The following is a 24,238-nucleotide window of genomic DNA, read 5'->3' as shown; positions in this document are numbered from 1 at the left end:
CAACCCTTGGGGTCATTAAGTTCTAGACTGCTGCTATGGGTGCTCAGCTTACTATAGGGAGTGTGTTGCCTGGCCTTTGCCTCTGATCAACAAGCCCAGCTGCTCCTCTGATGTCTATTTTGCATCTACTTTAGGGATCCCGACCCATCTGTGTCTGGTCAGACTGTGGTGAATGAATGCTTGAAGGAGGTGACAGTGTCTTTAATAATGAAGCTTCCTAGCCCCACTGAACACCATTGCTGATCAGTGTCTGCAGGATTTACGGAGAATCCTCTGGCATGGTGACAGACACTCCCAAATCATTCTGATTTTTCATATGTCATTCAAGGAGCTTGTTCAGGAGGCAGCGGATCTGGTCTCCTCCCACCCCAGCATCCTACAAGATCTCCTTTGACAGTTGAAAATCCATTCATGGGCCCATTCAGAGTGAAAGAGATGGTAACCTGTGACTCGCTCCTCTGCCCCTTCTAAACACAGCCATACATCAACACATCTTATGTCCAGGTTCATACTTACCAGCTGGAACCTGTTCTGTACTCATGTCCTCACGACCCGCTTCAGTTATCAGTGGCAAAGTATCAAGAGGCTTCACCCTTCACCCTGCTCTTTCGCAAGGTACAGCCTGATGAGACGTCCTCACAGGGCTGGCTTACTTCATGTTTCCACCATAGCCTGTTTCTGCATCTTTAGCCTTCAATAGCTACAGTGAATACTGTGTGTTTCACTTGCCACTAGTGGGATGAGTTGCATGAGGCCCCCTTAGGAATCCACACAATACACACATCTTTGTCCAGGGCCCTTATCTAGACTGTGAGCATGGCCACCCTTTCTTCTAGATGGAAGAACAGAACATGACTAGACAGAGTAGGCCTAAGGCTGCAGGGCAGAGCTTAATAATCTTCTTCCCAGAGGCCCAGAAGAGAAGCTAGGAATGGCGCAAATTATTTTCGGGAAAAGAAGAATCTAAGTACACCATGCTCTTTGTCTGTCTACTTTATTCCTCTGGGATAAGATCCTATCTACACAGCTTCAGGTCTGTTCTTGTGCCTAGCTCCTTTCTTGCCCGATTTCCCACTACATTTAACTGCTGTCCCCTCTAGGTTCTATCTTAATTCTCTCATCTTAGTTCTGCCCCATCTTGGTCTTTCTTCTCTCATTCTTACCCATCTTGTTCTTCCCCATCTGGCTCTTCCTCATCTTCCATCTCATTCTTCTAGTTCTTCATCTAGTCCCCCAGCCAAAATCCTCCTCAGTCTCAGAGGTTTACAGTTATCTGGCCATGCAATAGCAGTGCTCTAGCTAAAGCAAGGTCACCAGGCTTGAATTTGTACAGGGTCATTAAAGGCAGACAAGAGTTTTCCTCAGGCAGTGAACCCAAAAGGGGAATGGTAAAGGAGGAGGTCAACTAAGAGCTAAAATTGGTTAATACATCAGAAAAGGAATTTATGTGCTCAAACTACATTCCTAAAGGTGGTTCAGTAAATGTTAGGAGTCTGTAATGTTAGTATAAATTCCACTAAGACTGTATAAGAAAAGAGAGTCTGCGCTTAATTTACCTTAATTCAGGAGGTTGTTTGGCCTTGGATGCTTGATAGGTATTTCAGATAAAATAAACTGTTATGAGTTCATGGAAGCATACATAGCATACAAGAAAATCATTGCAGGAGTCGGCTAATATATATACAAAAACTAAAATATCACCAAGACTGTTAAGCCATGGCTTGACCTTCGGAACAGTCCTTGACCTTTCCAAGTAGTAGCTTTTGTGATAGTCGCTGAATTCCATTCCATTTTCCTGTGGCTTGCAGCAGCAGAGCCCTGTGGCCAAATTGCTTCCTTAAAATGAAGTCAAGATACAAAAGCCACAGAAGTTCTAGAAGAAAGTGGTAATATAAGCTTCTAGCCCCAAAGAAGGCAGGTGCCTCAGGTTTCATCCAAGAAAATGTTACCATGAATGAATTGCTCACTAAGGAAAACAAGACACACTGGTCTCCCCAGGGTTTGGTTAGCTCCTTGGTAACAAGCCTAACTTAGGAGTCAAGCCCCTCTGACCTTTAAACTAGCCAGTCAGAACCACACAGTTGGCATTTCCTGTATTCTAATCTTACTGAGTTAATTACTCAGGAAATTATGGGGTTATTCGTAATATGATGATCATTAGTATTAATGATCATGATTAGTGTTAATAACTATTTGCAGGGAGTTTTGTCCTGGAGTTTGGTACATGAAGATCCTTCTTGCGTCATCTCATTTTCTCACAATGAATTCTCTGGAGGAACCCAACATTTGCCACCTTGTTATCTCATTGAAGTCATCCCTTTTATAGAGGTGTTGATGTTTTGTCTAGTAGGCTAGCAGAAAATTTCCAGGAAAAAAAAAAAGGAACTTTCTAGAAGTTGGCAAGTTAGCTGTTTGCTTGTTTGCAGTGTTTATTTCCCATCTCTTGACAAGCAGTGAGGATCTTTTTTTTTTTTTTTTAATCTAGAAAAACGATAGGACATAAAAGGACAAAGAGAAAACGAAATCAGTGTAAAAGATGACTCCAGCACCTGGTCCTGAACAACTGAAGTTGGAATTTGTTGGTGGAGGAGAGGAGAGAAAGAGATACATCGGGGGAGGGGCCACCAACCAATGTGCTTGCCATACGTTGCAGTAAAGATATCAAGTCATTAATTGGCTCATGGTAGTTTGGAGTTCAAGAAAATTTGGACTGAAGCTGTCTATTTTCGGTGTTGTGGTTTTGTTTTTCATCTCAAAGCATTTTCTTATTTCATTGTGTTTTTTTCCTTGACCCATTTGTTGGTTAAGAGTGTTGTTCAGTTTCTACATGTTTGTAGATTTAGTAGTTTTACTTCTCTTACTGATTTCTTGTTTCATTTCATCACAGGAAAAATGAGTGTGTGTGTGTGTGTGTGTGTGTGTGTGAGAGAGAGAGAGAGAGAGAGAGAGAGAGAGAGAGAGAGAGAGAGAGAGAGAGCACATACTGAAGGGAAAGCATGGACCACACGGCGCTTGTCTCTAACCTTGGAAATCTGGTTAAAGTGCAGGTTTTGGTTCAGTAGGTCTCAGATTTCTGCATTTCCAACAAGCTTCACATGGAAATACTTTTCTGTCTGCAGACCACACCCAGAGAAGTCAGCCTGCATTGGTCACCAACTAGGGTGCACTAGAGTGTTGTTTGTGAGGTATGAGAGTCACAGAGCCTGCCTCTAGCCAGTCCTTAGACATTTTTTTTTTTTCAAGTTCTGTCCAGAGAACAAAGATCGCTACCTGATAAAGTGGTCACTAACATGTATTATAAATGTCTTTAAAAAATAATGAGATTATGAGTGTATGTATATTTTCATAACCAGACTGTCATTGTGTCCCCTTTCAAGACTTTTAAAGACAAAGAATCCATCCTTCCAGTCACTACTCACAGTAGCCTGGCAAGTCTAGCGTGTGTGCCCGTGTATGTGTGTGTGTGTGTGTGTGTGTGTGTGTGTGTGTGTGTGTGTGTGTGTATGTGTGTGTGTCTGGAGCCTACGGCCTAAGAAAGGATCCTGCTGAGAGGAATTACTGCCAGGGGGAGTGGGAACCTCAGGGCTTCATTTGAATTACCTAGGGCTCCTCAACTAGGATAGAGATTTCAGGGTTCCTGGCAAGGGTCAGGTATTAATTGGTAGTGTGAGCCACACAGTCTCCACAGTAGCTGCTTACCTGTGCAAAGCAGCCATCCATATAGAGAAGGTGGAAGTGGTAGTGTGTCAGTAAAATTATTAATGAGCGCCAAAATGTGACTTATGACATTCTTTTAATATGTTTCCAAATATTATTATATTAGAAACATTAAAAGATTATTGTTATTATATTATTCTTTTGATTCTTTTCAATCATTTGAAAATGTGAAAACCACTTTTGTCTTGCAGGCTTTGCATAGACAGGTGGTAGGCAGGGTTTGGCCCTTGGCTGGAATAAACTATATGCTGGCAGAGGGATTGGATTGGTGGAGAGGATCTCACTGGATAGATCTTTCACTGTGACAGTTTTGGCGCTGTAATAAGATAGCCTGACACAAAGGTTAGCATCGGAAGTGTTTTCCACTGAAATAGGGGAATGGCAACCATGGGATTATTTCATATCAATGTCATTAAATGTATTGAAACTGTTCTTAGTGCCACGAGAGCTCACTAACATGAGTTGCTTTCAAATAATAGTGAGACTCCTTCATCGTACTCCATAGGGTGTTTTATTTTTACCTAACCTTCTCACTGGCCTTTCTGAGTGGTAGAGATAGGCATCAGCCCCATTCCACAGAAGAAACTCACCCATAGAACTGGAGTTTTTAATTTAGGGTGAGAGTACTGCCAGGGAACTCGCCTCTAGATCTACTTCCAAATGTTTTTTTCATCCCCCTAAGAAGATGGTTGAGTCCTCAGATGTCATTTGGCAGTTATTTGCTGGAGCATGAAGCTTTTCTGCTGAGAGAGGGAGAGAGAGAGAGAGAGAGAGAGAGAGAGAGAGAGAGAGAGAGAGAGAGAGAGATAGATTAGGTCACAGGTTATGACTAAACAGAAATGGAGTCCTATATGGATTTGTATTGCTGCCATGAGGACCCGCCTTCAGCAGCTCAGGAATTGAGGGGGATCCACAGAGTCGGCGAACTTATCACTCAACTTGACTTTTCTGTCTGAGGGAGTAAAATGTAATTCTCTGGGGCTGGTGAGGGGTGAGGGATTACAGTGAATACAAGTGAAAAATAACGTTTCTCATTTCCCTTACGTTTTTATGTATCACAATGAAAAACAAATTATTCCCAGGAACCCACATACATTCATGTCCAAGCAACTTGTTACAGATTAACAGAGTGCAAGAAAGCAAGGTATTTTTCTCAGCCAGTTCTTTTATTGGCAGGCTGCATTTTTGTGGTTACAGGAAAGGATCAGCCACTTTATTATTTATCTTAAAAAGGCAATCTTATGAAAATCTTAAGAGAATCACAAATCTAAACATTCATATATGAAAAACAATCAGCCAGCTCTACTTTCAATCATCAGGATGCATGTCCACTCATCAACAGTTTTTTTATGTCAGGAAGCTGAGGGCAGAAATGGGTACAAGGAATTAATCATCACCTTTGATCACCAAGTCATCCTAGCAAGAAAGGCACATCAGCTAATAATAACTGGGCTGTCTTTGTTCTTGTTTCCTGGCCTCAATGAGTCCCTCACTCAACTATGTGCCTTTCTAAACTTGAAATTGTTCCCCAAGATTTTCTTCCCCAAAACCAATAACAAAATCATCTTACCCTAATCTTAAGTCATATGTAACACTTTGTTTTAGCTATGATGTACACTGAAACCCATGAACACAACTCCCAACATCAAGATTAAAAGAACTTGAGCTAGTCTAGCTTCTGGGATACAACTGTTTTTCTTAATTATTAAGCTAAGCAGCAGTCTACACAGCTCCTCAAGAGAAACTCCTATGTCCTAGCTGCGTTATACTTCCTTATTCTTGTTTTCTGTCTTCTGCAGCCCCTGTTTTAGCAGGGGCTAGGGCAACACCATATCCTGCTTTTACCTATATTAATTTTCCCACTAACCTAACCTCTATTGCAATCACCTATTATAATTATTAAAAACCCTCAATCATTAAAATTTTATTTAAGCTGATATTATTATTGTATCAAATCATTGCTTCAGTTAAACAGTACAACTTAGGAGGAAATCATTTTCATGATAACCCACAGGTAAGAAAGTCCAGTAGAACAGGGTATTTCCATGAGATAATCATACGACATTAAGGTCAATGGGGACTCCCCACATACCCATTCACACCATGCCAGATACTAGAGAAAAGTGACAGCATACAAACATGTAAAGGCACAGCAGTAGCAAGAAGCATTCTGGGGCCTTGCCTAGCTGAGATTCACCCATTAGCGCTTTGTTTCCTGGTGGGCCAATCTCCTGTAGCTCAATTGCTACCTGCTACTGGCAGGTTTGGAAGCTGGGGTGTGAGAAGCCAGAAGTAACAGATCAAAAGTAATTTTTATTGTCCATGAATGGTCCCAGAGAATCCCCAGGTAGGCAGTGATGCCCATGTACTGTCTGCACTCCTAGTAAACTGTCTATTCTGGGGTCATCAGGGCCATAATTCTTGGCACTCAGGTAACTTTTTTTGTTTTTAGCTGCCTGGCAATATTTTGTGGCAGGATCTATAATGAAAAAGCTCAACTAAAAATTGATTTTGCACCACACACTCTTATGGTCTTATTTCTGTCTCCAACTTGTCCTAAACCAGTTCTTATTGACTTTTCCTAGTGACTTCTAAGAGCCTAGATAAAGAGAGAGACTTCTAGTTGTATAAGTCAAGGCTCCCCCGGGCCAGCCAAGCCCTGAGACAGACATCCACAGGAGCCTTTTTGTGGACTGCAGCTTCCCCATAGCCTTCCCGGGCGGACCCCTGCCATTCTGTGTTAACCCTTGGTTGATGCTAGATTATCAGAAGATAATTCATAACTTCTCATCTGGCCAGTGAATGGATACTGTTTAATCAAGATGCCTCTTTCTAGGTTTCTGAACCCCAAGGTGGGCGGCTGTGACCATGAGGGGGCTCTGAGGTACAGTGTTGGTAGCTATTGCTTTAATGTCTAGTCTGATGGCTTTAGAACACCTGGCCATAGTAGGTGCCTGTGACTGTTCCTGTCTGTGACACTAGAGAGCAGTTCCCCACGTAGCGTGACCCTTCCTCATCCTCTCTCCTTTTAGCCTACGTGTCTTCATGTTGAACGTTGTGTCTGTCTTGTTCCTGGTTGCAGCATCAGCTTGCACTCCCCCTGCAGTGGGGCCCAGCCCAGGAAGTAGTGCTGAAGAAAGTCACCTGCCAAGGTTTGGCTAAGTGGGAAGGTGGGAGCTTTGCCTGGCCACCCTGGGAGCAGGTGAAAGAGAGAAAGCAGAGGACTTGTGAAGGAGAGAAGGACAAAGTGTGCATCTCTGTGCCAGTGCTCACTGCTGTGGGAACTTCCACAGCTCCATGAAGGTCTTTGCTTTTTCAGGTTGAACTGGAGCACTCTGCTTCCTCTATGGCTCCAGCCTCAGCGCCTGGGACTTCGAACAAAAGGCTCAGACTTCATGCTGGAGGACTCCATCTTTCAGATTTTTGGGGGTTCCATACACTATTTCCGTGTGCCCAAGGAATACTGGAGGGACCGCCTGCTCAAAATGAAAGCCTGTGGCTTGAATACCCTTACTACGTAAGTGTTGTCTCCTCATCCCTCCACCAAGCCTGGCTACCAAACTGGAGGCCCTGGTAGAGAGCTTAAAAGGAAGCCAGATCAAGCTGCTTGCTTAGGTTTGCAATAGAACTCCCCACAGATGAGGTAGAGGAGATGCACCAGGTAGTAGTGTTTTGTGTGTGTGTGTGTGTGTGTGTGTGTGTGTGTGTGTGTGAGAGAGAGAGAGAGAGAGAGAGAGAGAGAGAGAGAGAGAGAGAGTTTTGATCATAGATATGGGAGATGATTTGTTTATTCATTTTGTGACTTGAATAAACAAAATTGCTTTTTCACAGTTCTGAAGGCCAACCACTCATGGTCAAGCTGTCTGCAAGCATAGTTTCTCCTAGACCTTTGTGGCTAGTAGAGAACTGTCATCTTCCTCTTGTTCTCAATGACTTTTCCATTGTAGTTGTGCATACTAGTGTCTTGTCTTTTTTTTTGTTATTGTCATAAAAACATACTACCAATGATTTTCTTTTCTTTCTTTTTTTTTTTGAGAAAGGTTCTCAACTGTGCAGCCCAGGCTGGCTTCGAACTCTCTGTCCTCCTTGAGTGGAGTCCTGAATGCTGGGGTTGCAAATGTGCACCACTTTGTCTAAATTGACAAGTGACATTTTTTTCACAGGCAACTTTTGCTTCTCAAATTTTAGGGTAGTGGCCTGTCATCAAATCAGCATCTATATTCTGGGAAGATCTTTGGATTTTTATGACTGTCTTCCCTGCATCTAGCCTAATGACTCTTCTATGGCAGACACAAGATGAAATGTAGGCTCTGCAAGTCATCTAAAAAGCCGGTTTAGGGGCTGGAGGAGGTGGCTCAGCAGTTGAGAGTGACCAGAGTTCGGTTCTCAGCATTCATGCTAGGTGCCTCACAGCCTGCTTGTCACCCCAGCTCCAGAGGTACCTTTGGTGTCTGTGGGAGCCTGCACTCACCGCACATACCCCACTCTCCAGACACACATGCACATAATTAAAACATAAGAAAAATAAATAAAATATTTAAAAATAAATAAATTCCAGTGATGGATAATCTTGATACTTCCATGGCGTTGTTTTCAAAATTGCTAACATTTATTTGGTGCTGTCTCTATGAAATAAAGAGGATTACCAGGTTGAAATGCTTCACTATCAGGTATAAAAGATGTGACTACAAATCAAGGGAGTGGACTACCTTGAATGGTTTGTGAATTGGCTTTGGAGACAGTTATTAAAAGGACAGTCGCAGTACTGGTGACAGTAATGTATATAACCTCTTAGAGGACTCCCAGAGGTCATAAGAACACTGCTAACCTGGGGTCACAGAGCCAGACTTTTTACTCCACATAGCTCATATGTCACCTAAGTCTAGTTAACTTTCTGTCCTCCTAAGGAGATGTGATATTCTTCCTAGGACTTGCCTTGAATTCTTTGTGGTCTCCATGTCCAGTCCCCGAGGTTTGAAGTTATTGAAAACTGTCTCGTTAGCCATTATAATGGGTATTAGAGATAAAATGTTTCTGTGAATGATCAAACTCAGTTGCAGTTATCTTGTCTCTTACAGCTATGTGCCCTGGAACCTCCATGAGCCAGAAAGAGGCAAATTCGACTTCTCTGGGAACCTGGACCTGGAGTATGTGGTCTTGGTGCTTCTGTACCTGGTTCAGGATTGGAAGTTACTTGGGGTCGATAAAGAGCGCCCAGGATGTCATGTATTGGCTCTACTTTGAGAAACTGAGGACTGGATCTGGAGCCTTTTTCTTAGCATGCTTAGAAAGGTTCTGAACTTAAGGCCTAGATGCTCCCCAATTCTGACTTGTTACCCAGGGGACTCAGCCTATAGGCTCCACTTCTCCCTTTCACTATAGTCCAGAAGGTCAAGATCCCAGATGCCATCAGACTCTGTGTTGGGGTCCATATGCTTGGGATGGAATTGGGGCTGCTTCTGGATTAACAAGGCTGTTGTTGGGGATAAAGCCCTGGACCCTGTCTGACAAACCCCAGTGGGCCTGTGTGGATGGTCCTGATGCAAAGAGCCATTGCATACCCAGCTTCCAGGGCTTCTGGACCCTATCTGGTGCAGGAATCCCCTCCTGTGTTGAGCTGGGGCCAAGCCTTCCTCAACCCACATTCCCTGATGGAGAGAGAAGGGCAGGGGGAGAACAGGAAAGTTTGATCCCCATGTGCCTGTGGCTCCTCTCATATCTAGCCTTTATTCTGGATCCTCAGGGCTAACTTTCTTTCCCTCTCTAGGGCCTTTATCCAGCTGGCTGCCAAGATTGGGCTGTATGTGATTCTACGACCAGGGCCCTACATCTGTAGTGAGATTGACCTCGGGGGCTTGCCCAGGTGAGAAAGGGTAGTGCGGGCCTCTGGAGTAGCCAGAGGGGTCTGGATGCCTGTTCACGACCCTTACAGGTGTTGGCTTGGTTTTGATTTTAAGGTAGTTGTCATTCTGTGCAGCATTTCCTTTCTGAACCGGTGTCACTGACGCGGGCTGTCTGGGCAGTCAGTGCCCTTGTCGAGTCCCCTTGGGTCTTTCCATGTGTCAGGTGGCAGCAGCAGCGAGACGCTTATCTATCTGGAGGCATTTCATTCTTCTGGAGAGGCACGCAGGCAGGTTACTCATCTGATCTGGCCCTTACTGCAAAATGAGGCAAACCAAACCTGCCCTATCTGTTTCTTAGAGACATTCCTGTTGATTTATTAAAATCCCAAGTGTTGCTGTAGTGTAGAGGAGTTGGTGTTGCGGTTTCTGTCCTCAATTCTCCTGGGTCTGTTCTTCTAAGTGCAGTTCCCACTAAGGTCAGTGTGCTAAGCGTTGTGCTCTGGGAGTGGTGTCTAGATGGGTATCTATCATATAGGCCCACATCCATTCCTCTTCCTCAGCAAGACTGCCTTCACTTTCCATCAAAACAAGTTCTATCTTAACTGATGTCACGGTGTCAATCACAGGTGTCTAGCCACAGCCTCCAGCCTCCTGTGCTGAACCTCTTGGTCTGGAAGTGGGGTGGGGAACTCTCTCCTCACAACACAATTACTATTCCCAGGCATTGTCTGCTGTGCTTCCAGCAAAGCCTGCCCTTCCGTCAGGGGTACAGCTTGTCTCTTCTCCAGCAGCGAGCATGAATCTGATCTGGCACAGTGTCCCAGACAGCGATGGGAGCAGAGGCAGAGCTGCTTGCCCCTCCTTGCGGATTAGACACCTGTGCCGCGGTCAGCATTTTCCTCGGGCTCAGCTGGAGCTGGCCGTGGGAGGACAGCAGGGTTTAACAGTCTTAAATTAGAAGCAGTAGGGACTCTCACTCTTGGATCTGCCCTCCTTTACTGTGGTTGGGGGCTCCTGCCTATTCACAAGGGTTTTCCAGGAGGGCAAGGTGTCAGCACAGTGAGAAACTAAGCATGTTTGATAGATCTGGGCATGTAGGTGAAGCTAGAGGAGGCATTGCCGCCAGCCTTTCGTCACCAACTGACGGTCCCTGATGTACTTCTGTCCCTTTTCAGAGTTAGGGGAAGGGAGACCTTAGAGTCTCCTGCTAGAAAATGTGAACTTCATGTGAAGGGAAGGACTTTTGACTTTAGCTTTGGAACTAGCCCCTGCTGTTGAGTTTCTCTTGGAATCTGTGACCACAGCAGATCAAGGGAGGATGTCATCTTGGCCTCTTGCTGCAGACTTCAGGGCCCAGGCTCGGGAGTCTCTCAGTCGGCATCTCACAGCCCAGTCAGGTTCATTCTTTGGGGGCATCCCTGAAGGTTGAATCCGGGCCTCTCTAGTCCCAGTGACTTGTCAGCCTCTCGGCCTTGCCTCTTCTTCCTGCCTTGGGACAGGGTCTTACATAGGCCACCCAACTACTCACCATTTGGCTCAGGCTGGTTTTAAGCTCATGATTTCCCTGCTTCAGCAGGGTGCTGGTGTTCCAGCAGTGCTCTACCATGTCTGTTTCGGGTCTTCGGTGTAAATACTTGAGAACCAGGCCTTGCTTTTTTTCATCCCAGTGGACAGTGAGAGCTCCTGTAGTCGTGAAGTCGAACTCTTAACTTCCCAAGGCATTCAATGTGTAGGCTGGCCCAGTGGTGTGCTTGCCTCTGGACTGTGGGCATAGCTTCCTGACATCCTAGCTAGTTGGAGGTGGTGAGGTAGTGATTCACTCTGGCCTGACTTGTTCTCCCGACCCCTTCTTGGGCTATAGGAAGCTGCTTCCTTCTCCCTGCTCGTCAGCCTGCCTAAGGGGAATGCACAGACTCTGGCACTAATACTACTTTTCTTTACTTCTCCAAGCTGGCTCCTCCAAGACCCTGACATGAAGCTGAGAACAACTTACCATGGCTTCACTAAGGCAGTGGACCTTTACTTCGACCACCTGATGTCCAGGGTGGTGCCACTCCAGGTAAAAGAAAAAAGGCCTCTTACAGGGCTAGAGAGATGGCTCATAGGTTAAGAGCACTGGCTGCTCTTCCAGAGGTCCTGAGTTCAATTGCCAGCAACCACATGGTAGCTCACAGCCATCTATAATGAGATCTGGCGCCCTCTTCTGGCAGGCAGACATTCATGCTGGCAGAACTCTGTATACATAATAAATAAGTAAATCTTAAAAAAGAGAAGAGAAAAGACCAAAAAAAAAAAAAAAAAAGAAAGAAATAAAAAGGGCCTTTTGATCCTTTCCTGCCTGGCTTCTAAACAGTAGACAACCCTTGGTAGGCTCACAGATGAGCGTCTGGTGGTCACCGCTGCATGAGACCTGGAGGGACTGCAATACTTAGTTTTCTAAGAGTGTGCATCCTGGTGTGCTCTCAGCCAGTGCTGAAATGACAGATGGGCATGAGGACCCACATTTGTCTGTACAGCCAGAGCAACAACTGGGCTGGAGTAGATAGGATACCTTTGGAACTGAAGCATGCGTCCATCAGCGTCCCAACAACACAGTGACTCAATGCTGCAGAGCACAGCACACATGGCTAGGCCCAGGACTGGATGGGAGAGTCTTGTTTAAGGAGAAAGCTTTAGCTGATGTCTTTTTAAAGTACTGCCTTATACTACCAAAAGGTGCTGTACAATTCACACTGACTGTTCAAAACAAATATATTAAAATGAAACCTAGGGAGAAAGCATCTTAGTGTTTTATGTAACAAGCAATAACAAACTGGAGTGGGATTAATTAACCCAGTTGCTATGTAAAACCACAAAGAATGATGTTCGGAAATTAGTACAGCAATAAAAAACTGGTGTGCTTGTTAAAAAAAGTCACTCTTGGGCTAATGGTTTGGAACATTCCTAGCAACATAAATCAAAATAAACAGCCAGATGAAACAGGTTATCAAGGAGGGTTTGGAAGCCAGATAAGCAAGGAAAAACTTTTATATAAATGTACCCTAATACCACCTGAGCCACATTTATATTTACAAACTACTGCCTATTTATAGAAAATTTTCATTGTAAATCAGATGTAACTGAGTGCCTTTTCTAAACCAGGCATTGCTAAATATGAAAGAATCAGGAAGCTTGGAAGTTCTTAGTCTAGGTTTTCCCAGGGAATGTGGAGTTCCTGAGATGACCCAGTGTATTCTGTGGTGAGAGCCGCAGGGAAGGTTGTTCTGGGAATGTGTTTTAAGGCATGGGAATAGTATAAGCAATCTTGTTCATGGATACAGCATAGTTGTTTCACTTGTTCTTTCTTGTGTAAAACGTGCACAACAAGAGCTGACCCTTTCAAGTATACAGTTAGTCATCATTAAATAGATAATAGCCTTCTTATCAGAGGAGATACATTCCAAGACCCTTGATGGGTTCCTGAGACACAGAAAGGAGTAAACCCTACATATATGAGGTTTCCTATTTATAGACACATACAGTGAAGTTAAATGGATCAGACACAGTAAGACATTAAGGATAATAACATCAAAAAACAGAATAATTATAGCAATACACTGTAATAAAGTCACTGGAATCTCTAATCTTATACTTTACAACCATCTTAAAATATAGCCAGGGCTACTTGAACCTAAGCAGTGAAGTCTTGCAATTCATCTGAAATTGAGGTGGCCACTTAGTGACTGACAGACAGGTTGTTTACAGCAAAGGTTGTTTACCCTGGACAAAGAGATTACTTACAGTCAGGCTGAACATGATAGGGTGGTACCAGCTTTCATCAGATCACTCCTCCCATTACATTTATTCACAACTTAAAATTTATGAATTGTTTATATGGAATTTTCCATTTCGTATTTTCATACTGTCATTTGTCATGGGTAATTGAAACCTGCAATATAAGCCCACTACTGTGTGGTAGCTTAAAAACAGCAGCTGAGGGGAACTGTTCTGTGACAGAAACAGCTGTTAGGGGGAACCTGTTCTGTGACAGAAACAGCAGCTGGGGAACCTGTTCTGTGACAGAAACAGCAGCTAGGGGGAACCTGTTCTGTGACAGAAACAGCAGCTAGGGGGAACCTGTTCTGTGACAGAAACAGCAGCTGGGGAACTGTTCTATGATGGCTGAAAACAGCATTCAAGAGAACTAGGACAGATTAAAAACATCAGCAAAGCTGGAGAAGCTCTGAAAGCCAGAGGTCTGCTCAATCAGTCAGTCAGTCAGTCAGTCAGTCAGTCAATCAATCAATCAATCTTTCCCCCTCCAACCCCATCCTCTGTTGTCTCCTCCCTCCCACCTTGGATGGCTCACCTATATAGGTAAGCGTTCTATCTCTAAACTATTCCCAAGACTGTGGTATTTTTCATAAGGACACGAATCCACTTGTGAGGGCTTCATCCTCATGATCTAATAGCTTTTCAGAGGTCCTGATCTTAATACCACTTGAGGTTATGATTTCAGCATATGGATTTTGACACAATTAAAACTTTTAACCTTCTAGCTCAGGAAAACGTGGAAACACTGGAATTGGGAAGTGATGCAGACCATTTACAGAACCTACACAAAACTTCAAGAACACCCGAAATCACCTAGGAGGGGAATGTGGGCTTCAGGAGAGAGCAGGTACAGAGCAAGAACAGGAATTCTATCAGCCACGAAAAATGAGAAAGATGAGGATATAAGGACGGTATCTTACATAGTAAAGGCATTTACAACAAGCAGATGGTCAACATTACCTTTACTATTAAATAAATAGGGGAAGATATTTGACGATTGAAAAATCTCTGCTCACGGATCAGTAGGATAGTAGTAACATAGTAAAAATGGCTATCCAACCAAAAGCAATCTATAGATTTAGTGCAATCTCCAACAAAATTCCAACAAAATTCTTTACTGAAAAAAAATCTCATATAGAAACACAAAAAACCAAGGGTGTCTCAAACAGTACTGAATAATAAATAATAAAGAAGTTGGAAGTATTACTGTCCCAGATTTCAGGTTGTATTACAGAGCTATATGAGTAAAAACAGCATGATGTTGGCATTAAAACAAACATGTTGATCAGTGGAATAGAGCTGAAGGTCCAGGCATAATTCTACACACCTATGGATACCTGCTTTTTGGCAAAGAAGCAAAAGAAAATCCACAGTGGAGAAAAGACAGCATCTTCAACAATGGTGCTGGACAAACTGGGTGGCTGTGGATAGAAGAATGAAAATATAACCTTAAGGAAAACTCAACTGGATCAGAGACCTCAATATAAAACCTGATACCCTGGAGCTGACAGAAGAGAATGCAGAGCATTTACTTGAACTCTTTGGCAGAGGGAAGGACTTTCTCACGGGGACCCATAGCATAGGGGTCTCATAAGAGCAACATTAATAAATGGGTCATCATGAAGCTAAAAGGCTTCTGTATAGCAAAGGACACCATCATTTGACCAGAGTTCACCTCTAACTGAGAAGTTATTTGGGATTTCCAGGATAGGGAACTCAGTTTTCTCCAGTGTAGTGACACTGGGCCAGGGCAGGCAGCGTCTTAGGAATATTTAAACAACAGAAAATGCACTGGATGTTTTGTCTTTTTGTTTGTTTGTTTTACTTTTTTTGTTTTGTTTTGATTTTCTTTTTTTAATTTAATTTTATTTTGTTAATCTTTTAAAATTTATTTTACATACTGAACACAGTTTCCCCTCCCTCCTCTCCTCACTCCCAGCCCTCTCCCCTGCCCTCTTACTCCCTTCTACCCCCCTTCCCCATCCACTCCTCCTTTATCTCCATTCAGAAAGGGGCAGGCCTCAAAGCGTGGCACCTCAAGTTGAGGTAGGACTGAAGTCCTTCCCCTGCATCAAGGCTGGGAGAGGTAATCCAGCTTGGGGACCAGGTGCCCAAAAGCCAGCTAAGCACCAGGGACAGGTCCTGATCTCACTGCTAGGAGCCTTACAGACAGACCAAGCTACACAACTGTCACACACACACACACACACACGCACACGCACACGCACACGCACACACACACACACACACACACACACACACACGCACACACGCAGAGGGCCTCATCAAGCGAGAGAAGAAGAACGTGGAGTCGGGTGGGCAGGGAACTGGGGAAGATCTAGGAGGAGCTGGGGGAGGGAAAAGAATGTGATTAAAATATATGAAGAAAATGTAAAAAGCCAATAAATATTAAAAATAACTTCCATAGACAATGCCATTTCCCCACTATCACATGGCTTTTATAACTGGCTTTGTAATGAGTTATGAAATCAGAAGTGTGAGGTCTCTGTATTTATTACCTTTGTGAATTGTTTGGCTCGTAGGTGCCCATTTAGAGTTCAGGTGAATTTTGGGATGTTGTTTTCTATTTCAGCAAAAACTCTGGGGTTGTGATAGGGATTGCACGCACCTGGTAAATCTCTGGACTGCACTGACTTAACAGCAGTGGTTCTTCCAACCCATGGACCCAGAATTTATTTCTTTGTTGGTATCTTCTTTCCTTTCTTTTAGTATCCATTTGTAGTATTTTACTCCCTTAAATTTATCCTTATTTTATTCTTTTTGATGATTTTGCAATTGTTTGTTGGTTGTGTATGGAAATGTAACTTATTTTATTTTTGTTGATTTTGTGTTATGCAAGCTCGCTGAGTTGGTTCATAAACTGTTGTGTGTCTCTTGTTGGTGATTTTCTACATGTAAGGTCATGTGTGTTTTTGGTTGTTCAAGGCAGGGTTTCTCTGTGTAGTCCTGGCTATCCTGAACCCCCTCTATGGACCAGGTCTGATTAATGGTGTTCCCTACGATCATTTGGCCCTGTTCACAGTTTTCACTTATTTTTCTTTTTTCTTTCTTTATTATTATGTGTTTTAACTTTATACATCAGCCATGGGTTCCCCTGTCCTCCCCCCCTCCTCCCCCCACCTTCCCCTCAGCCCCTCCCCTCCATTCCCATCTCCTCCAGGACCAAGACACCCCTGGGGATTCAATTAAACCTGGTGGATTCAGTACAGGCAGGTCCAGTCCCCTCCTTCCATACTGAGCATGTGTCCCTGTGTAAGCCCAAGGTTCCAAACAGCCAACTCATTCACTAAGGACAGGTCCTGGTCCCACTGCCTGGGAGCCTCCCAAAGAGATCAAGCTATTCAGTTGCCTCACTTATCCAGAGGGCCTGATCTAGCTGGGGGCTCCTCAACCGTTGGTTCATAATTCATGTGCTTTCTTTCGTTTGGCTATTTGTCCCTGTGCTTTTTGCAATCTTGGATTCAACAATTCACGCTCTTGCAGTCCCTCCTCTTTCTCGACAGTTGGACTCCTGGAGCTCCATCTGGGGCCTGGCTGAGGATCTCTGCATCCACTTCCATCAGTTATTGGATGAGAGTTCCAGCACAACAGTTAGGGTATTTGGCCATCTGATCACCAGACTAGGTCAGATCAGGCTTTCTCTCGACCATTGCCAGCAGTCTAGAGAGGATATATCATTGTGGATTTCTGGGGACCTCTCTAGAATTCTGCCTATTCCTGTTCTCATGTGGTCTTCATTTATCATGGTCTGTTATTCCTCATTCTCCCTTTCTGTTCTTGATCCAGCTGGGATCTCCTGCTCCCCTAAGCTTTCTTTCCCTCAATCTTGCCCTTCATTACTCCCACTGTCATCCAGGTTGTTCATGTAGATCTCATCCATTTCTCTGTCATTGGGTGATCCCTGTGTCTTTCCTAGGGTCCCGTTTTCTAGGTAGCCTCCCTGGAGTTGTGTAGCAGTCTAGTCATCTTTGTTTTACATCTAGTATCCTCCTGTGAGTGAGTACATACCATGTTTGTCCTTCTGAGTCTGGGTTACCTCACTCAGGATGATTTTTTCTAGATCCATCCATTTGCCTGCAAACCTCATGATGTCATTGTTTTTCTCTGCTGAGTAGTACTCCATAGTGTATATGTACCATATTTTCTTTATCCATTCTTCAGTTGAAGGGCATCTAGGTTGTTTCCAGGTTCTGGCTATTATAAACAAAGCTGATATGAACATAGCTGAGCAAATGCCCTTGTGGTATGATTGAGCATTCCTTGGGTATATGCCCAAGAGTGCTACAGCTGGGTCTTGGGGGAGATGGATTCCCAATTTTCTAAGGAAGCGCCATATTGATTTCCAAAGTGGCTGTACAAGCTTGCATCCCACCAGCAGTGGAGGAGAGTTCCCCTTGCTCCACATCCTCTCCAGCATAAGCTGTCTTCTGTGTCTTCACAGTTTTCACTTATTTTTCTTATCTTTCCCTTAGGTAGATAAGTTCAAATAGTCATTTCAAGTTCATTTATTGTCTATTTTGTCTAGTAAATCTGCTGTGTGAGCTTTTTAGATTTTTCCAGTTGTTTATTCTTTTCCAGTTTCATATATGAAGTATTTATCACATATGTATATGTTCTTCGACCAATGCCCTGCTGTTATCCTCTCTTATCCACTTCTCCTTTCCATCAAATCAAGCCTCACCCTTTCCCCTTTTTGGTTTGTGGTTCTGAGGATCCAACCGAGGGCCAGCACATGCTAGCCAAGTGTTCTTACACTGGACTGTGCTCCTTACGTCCGTGTTTCCTTATTTGTGTGTGTGCCTCAGGCTTTTGGTTGAACATTAGGCATGGAAAATGCAATTATCTTTCCCTGTCTCTGCAGATGGTCAGGGAAGACCTTCACTAATTGATGGGGTTTTGAACTTAGAAAATCAGCCTGGGATGAAGATATACAATCGCTTCTATTTTCTGGACATATATCCTGTCCATACCTTCCATCTTCCACCCAAACCCTGATTTCCTTTACAAGCTGTTGTGCCCCAGACGGTCTTACTCCAGTTTCTTCTTAGATGTTTGTCCTATTCTTCGGCCCATAATTCAGTTGTTCCAGTCACTCACACGTATAGTCTTCCTCAGTGTTGACAGGCTGCAGCATCTGCCACTGCTTCTTCGGCCTCCAGCCTGTGTCCAAACTGGGCTGACACGTCCTGTCTGAGAACCAAGTCATCTGAGACAGAAGCCATTCTATAGACAGACCAGAATACTTCACATGAGTTTCATTTTGTACTTCCATCCTGGGGGAGGGGAGTGGGAATTTGAGATCCTTTCTGTTCACCTTCCCATAGGAGGGTAGGGGCCACGGGTGAGTACAGATGTGACACATTTTCTCTGTCACATGTCCTGGTTTCTTGACTGGTGGTCGGTCAGGACACCTGTTTGCTTAGGTCTTTGACTGGTTTCCAGAACTGCTCTAGTTAGTCCGTGGTTGACTGATGTTTCCACGGGAGTACATGGGCTGGGTGCTCCTTGCTTTGATGTCCGATGATGTCATTCTCAACTGCACACAAAGCCCATTGAGAGTCTTGTTCTCAGGATAATGTACTACTAGTAATTTGTGACGGATTTCAACTTAGATACTATGGTGCCCATGACCCATTTAACTTCTGTTTATCTCTCTCCCCCAGTATAAGTATGGAGGACCCATCATTGCTGTGCAAGTGGAGAATGAGTATGGTTCCTACAACAGAGACCGTGCATACATGCCTTACATCAAGAAGGTAAGAGTCCCTTCATTCATTTCTATTAATTCCTTACCCTGACATGCGCTACAGGCTGTGACATGGTGCCCTAATACTTTGTTGAAATTAATACACCCTGTCTCCCAGCACCACCTTCTTAATCAGTGAAATTTTCTCCACGGGTCATTTCAACAGAGTTGTCACTTACTTACCCTTTATTGATTGAGCTTAATGTGATACTTTTAGTGCTCCTATAGTGTCACAGGCGCTAAGAACAAAGGAACTACCTTAATGAAGTAGAGGTGATAAAAGCTTTGTGGATGTCTCCCTCATCCTAGCATATAGCCAGATTTGGAGTTTATCATAGATTTTATTGAGGAAGTGTAAACAAAAATCCCTGACCAGCTACATACCATACTCATCCTAAGGATCTCTGGGATGGTGCTCAGGCCTCTGACTGTAGAGTAGGGGGCAGCCCAGAACTGCTGACTCACATGCGTGACGGGGAAGGATGGCAGGGGTGACAGCCAAGAGGGACCTGTCATTCAAATCTGGTGTCTTCCCCTTGGTAGCTGAGACTTTGAACAAGTGCCTAATTTCCCAAGCTTCCTTTTATCTTCTCCAAAGTGGGGCTAAAAAGAGAGCCTGCCTCTTTTGTATTATGTGAAACCAGGAGGCCTGGTACTGTTCTCGGTAGACATAAATTGTCAGTAAGTGCCTTTGATAGAGTCATTGCATTTCTTTCAGTGGCCATGGTGGGAGCTGAGGAAAAAGAAACGGACTCTCTGGATCTGACTGTCTAGAGGTCAATAGCTCTGGCTCAGATGGTCTGGGCAGTGCACCTACTGCTATCACCCCCATTTGAATTTTCTACCTAGAAATTGCTTTTGTTCCTACAGACCGAGGCTCAGGTATTCCAATTTCTAGTCTGACTTCTTGCCCCTTCCTTCTTACTTGAGGAGAGCTCTTAGTAGGATATAGGCTGTCTAGGAAGGGTGGTATTCCTCAAGTTGGAAAGGGGCAAGGTAAATGCTTGTTCACATCCTGGACACAGCACATATCTAACTTCTTCATCTTGGGTTGCCTAGAAAAAAAGCCTGTCCTGGGCATCGACTCGAGAGTTTCTTTTGCTATAGTCCTCGGTCAGACTCCCTGGAGCACTGGGACATCTCCAGCAGTTGTTTACCATTGATGCAGCTGAAGAGGAGAGCTCTGAGGAGCATCAGGAATAGACAATGGCTCCTGAGGGAACCTTGTCTGCACAGCCATGCTTCCCTGGTGCCCAGAGCTCTGCCTGCTTGAAGCTCTTGGGAGGATTCTCCCCTGAACTGTATGCAACTTCTCCCGGGGATGTTGGAAAGATGTACATCCCATTGGCATTGAATGACCTTGGCCATGACCCCCTCAACTTTCTGAGCTCTACTCTCATGATGTGCAAAATGGATACCAGAATGCCTTTTCCTAAGTCTTCTGTGAGAGGGTGCGAGCCCTGTGCTTGGCAAGTGGCTGATACTTAGGAAATAATAATTGGCCTTTAAAGGGCAAGATCAAAGAATTAATACCTGTAAAATTTAAGGGTATGGAATTCTGTGTCAGTGAGAGCTAGTTGGGCAGTTGAAGGAGGTTGGTCCAGGGCCTTTAATAGACATCTCACCGATATTCCTCCTGGGTTAAATACTCCAGCTCCTGTCATCCCTGAGAGCTGGAGCCCATTCTGTCTTTACAGAACCGGGGAATCTCACATTAGGGCTAGATGTTATCCCTCTGTTTCCAGAGGAATTCAGTTGCCATGTGCTTTTGTCTTTTTAAATCATCTTTGTAGGACCGTTTGAGTCCAAAGTTCCAGAGTGGAGCCTGTGTGAACAGAGTTCAGCCCCACCTCTTGAATGGCCCGTGCAACTGATCCTACTTCCTTCAGCCTCTCTGACACTTTGTCTGTGCTGTTCAGATGTTGGCTATGGAGAACAAAGGAGACAGTGGAAGTGCTTCTAGCATGGTGGCTAATGTTCGGGTGGTAGCAGTTATTCTGATTGACAGCAATCCTACTGTTCCCCAAGCAGTGGTTTCATTGATGCCCTCCAAGGATGGCTTCTGGTTCTGCTGAGCGAGGACAGTACACCATGGGCATGCCACTGAGATATGGCTGGGCCACCATGCCCCTGCCATTAACCAAGATCACGCTCAGTGGGGAAGAGACAGGGTTCTTGTTCATGATATGGATGAAGGGGTATAGTGGTGCTGGTGACCCGACCCTCTGGGGCTCCACAGGCAGTTACCATGTGGTAGCACGGCATCTACCCCACTGAGCCAGCCTCAGAGTAAGCTTGTGTGTATCCCCAAACTGCAAGGCCTGCCAGAGCTCAGCAGCCCGGTCCTTCGACACACTTGGAAACCAAACACTTACTGGAACTTTGCTGAATATTGTGGGCATAGACAACATGCAGAGAAGCGCTTTGGCTAGATCTCTCTCTCTCTTGCTCTGTGGACTACCCCAGCTTCAGCAGTGACTCTGAGGAGCTCTGAGTAATGAGGACAGAGTTTATTTTTTTATTTTTTATTTATTTATTTTTTTACTTGTTTTTTTCCTTTATTATTATGTGTTTTAAATTTTATACATCAGCCATGGGTTCCCCTGTCCTCCTCCCTCCCACCCCCACCCCACCTTCCCCCCAGTCCCTCCCTTCCATTCCCATGTCCTCCAGGATCAAGGCACCCCTGGGGATTCATTTAAAGAGGACAGAGTTTAACTTGCCTTTCATTCCCCAAACAGGCCTTGGAAGACCGTGGCATTATAGAGATGCTCCTGACCTCAGACAACAAAGATGGCCTGCAAAAGGGAGTGGTGGATGGAGGTACCTGAAGGAGGCTGCCTGCTTGGCTCTTCTGCACAGTCACCTGGCCATGGTCCGAGATAAAAGCAGGAGTTTCCCCAGTGCCTGTGGTGCATATAGCACAGGGCTGGGCAGGCTGGGCCGCAGGGGTACTAGGGTCCACGGCACCTCCCATGCCCCCTTTCTCTTCTTTTTAGCAAAGGCCTTACCACAGATCTTCCAAACACCCAAGCACCTGGGCAGCTGTATCTGGCCACTGTGTTGCCAAGCACATAGGGCACTCAGTGCTACAGGTGGCTGCCCCCATTGGCAGGTTTCCTTTTATCGGGAAATTGCAGCTCCATTTTCCCTCAATTGCATCAAACCTTACAGTTATTCTCAGCCCTCTCCTGTCTGACATGGCAGCCATTGGTGCATCCTTTTATCTTTACTCTTCTCTTCAAAATACATCCGGAACTCAGATGTGTTTCGCCACCTCAGCTGTTGCCTCCCTCCACACCTGCAGTGCTGCGGCCCTGCCCCGGTCCCTCCAGCCAGCTCTTCTTAAAACAGCAATTTGTGCCCACCTTTGAGAATGCACCCCAGGAGTCAGGCCTGGGGTGCATCCTTGTAATCCCTGCACTAGGGAAGCAAAGGCAGGGGAGGGTCATGAGTTTGAAGCCAGTCTGGGCTACAGAGTGAGATCCAGGCCAGCCAAGACTGTGTGTATCTCCAAGACTCCCTGTTCTCTAACAGACAAGCATATAGCCCAGATCATCTTGCCATACCGCCTTTGCTCCAAGTGCTTCTCCATAGAGAAGCACATCTCTGAGAATGGCGGCATGGGCTCCCCACCCAGCAACCCCTGAATGCCCCTCCCCACTCTTCCCTCCCACAGCCCTTCTCCACTGCCTGCTTCCATAGCCCTCACATGACCCTGAATGCACCCTGGCCTCACAGTCGCCACACACATGACTGAGCTGCTCTCCAGACGTGTACCCCTTCCCACTCTGTTCTACCCTCCTGGCTCCTGCTGTGTTTTTCAAGTTCACAGAACACCTCCAGATGTGGTGACTCTGCACATCTTTTGGGAATCTGCATGGCTTGCCTCCCAGGTGGTCTTTGCGTGAGTTTTTTTCTGAGCATCCTGTTAGACCGTGCACCCCTTCACAAGGCTCAGTCCCACTCTGTCATTTTGCCTTATAACCTTTGGAGTAGCTGGAGTAACTTACTCATCTGTTTCATGGCAGCAGTGAGCTCTATGGGCCTAGGGCTGTCTCTTATGGCCTGAGCTTGAACATGCGCTCATCCATGGTTCATGCTCAAAGAGGTTGAAGAGCCCTCATGTCAGTTACGGTGACTCCTTCTGTGCTGTGCTTCTCTGCCTTAGCACCTCCTCTCGTCTATTCTGTTCCTTTTGTAGTTCCTTGTCTAGACTGATCTGTTTGTAGATGGTGACTTTTAATTTGATATTCCTTCCACAGTACTGGCATGGTTGCCTCTGGAGATTACCATTGAGTAGATGGAAAGGGAAATGCTCTTATCTATACAGCAAGCAGAGGGAATGAAAAAACATTCTCCTTGGCTGTGACAAAGATCGGTAGTGATTCCTGTTAGTTCCACAAGGTGGCACTATCTACTCATGTTTGATACTAAGGCCCATGTGATGGGGTCATGGGGTATGAGACAGTCTATAAAGGCTTTGGAAGATGCTCTCTCCATTCCCACCCATCCTCTCCTGTAGGCTCCAACCCGTGGGCACAGATTACTGCTGTCTGGAATGATGATTTTTAATTTAAAAAGTTAAAGCATTCATTCACATGGCCTATAAGTAAAATAATAAAAAGAATACTTATCAAGAAATACACTTTCCTCCTCATCTCATTCCCAGAAACAGCCATCTCAAACTGTATCTTTTTCTTTCAACTCTTGCCTTACTGTGTCTATACAGCCTGCAGACGTGACTCTGTCTACTGACTTCGGCTTCTGAAGCTGTCCTCCTGTTTCTGTGGATGGCCGGGGTTTCCTTGGTCTCACACACCTTCCGTTTCTTGCTAGTGCAGCTTCCGTGCTGCAGAGCCTCGTGGCTGCAGGTCTGCTGGGTGGGGTGTGCTGCTCTGCAGCATGTGAGTCAGGTGACTAGTCCGTGCTAAGTTCTCACCTTCAGTTGGAGTCATGATCCCATTTGCTTTGCTTTTCATCTCAGATCTCCCTCTCTCCACACCCCTCCCCCCCCGGCACCCCCTCCTTCTCTTTTTTTTTACTTTGTAGTTCAGGCTGTCCTCACACTCCTGCTCTTTCTGCCCTGGCCTCCTGA

General features: G+C 45.0%; 1 protein-coding gene across 1 annotated transcript in view; it reads left to right on the top strand.

Moving 5' to 3' along the window:
- Positions 1-24,238, top strand: part of Glb1l2 (galactosidase beta 1 like 2) — a 41,878-nt gene that overhangs the window by 5,263 nt on the left and 12,377 nt on the right. Inside the window, exons 2-7 of the mRNA XM_036193448.1 lie at positions 7,037-7,234; positions 8,796-8,864; positions 9,485-9,580; positions 11,511-11,619; positions 19,058-19,150; positions 21,882-21,963. Of these exons, the coding sequence (XP_036049341.1) occupies positions 7,037-7,234; positions 8,796-8,864; positions 9,485-9,580; positions 11,511-11,619; positions 19,058-19,150; positions 21,882-21,963 (647 nt within the window). The remainder of the gene's footprint in view (positions 1-7,036; positions 7,235-8,795; positions 8,865-9,484; positions 9,581-11,510; positions 11,620-19,057; positions 19,151-21,881; positions 21,964-24,238) is intronic.

Source organism: Onychomys torridus, chromosome 7 (assembly GCF_903995425.1).
Source record: "Onychomys torridus chromosome 7, mOncTor1.1, whole genome shotgun sequence".
Lineage (NCBI taxonomy): Eukaryota > Metazoa > Chordata > Mammalia > Rodentia > Cricetidae > Onychomys > Onychomys torridus.
This window is presented reverse-complemented; position numbering and strand designations above follow the sequence as displayed.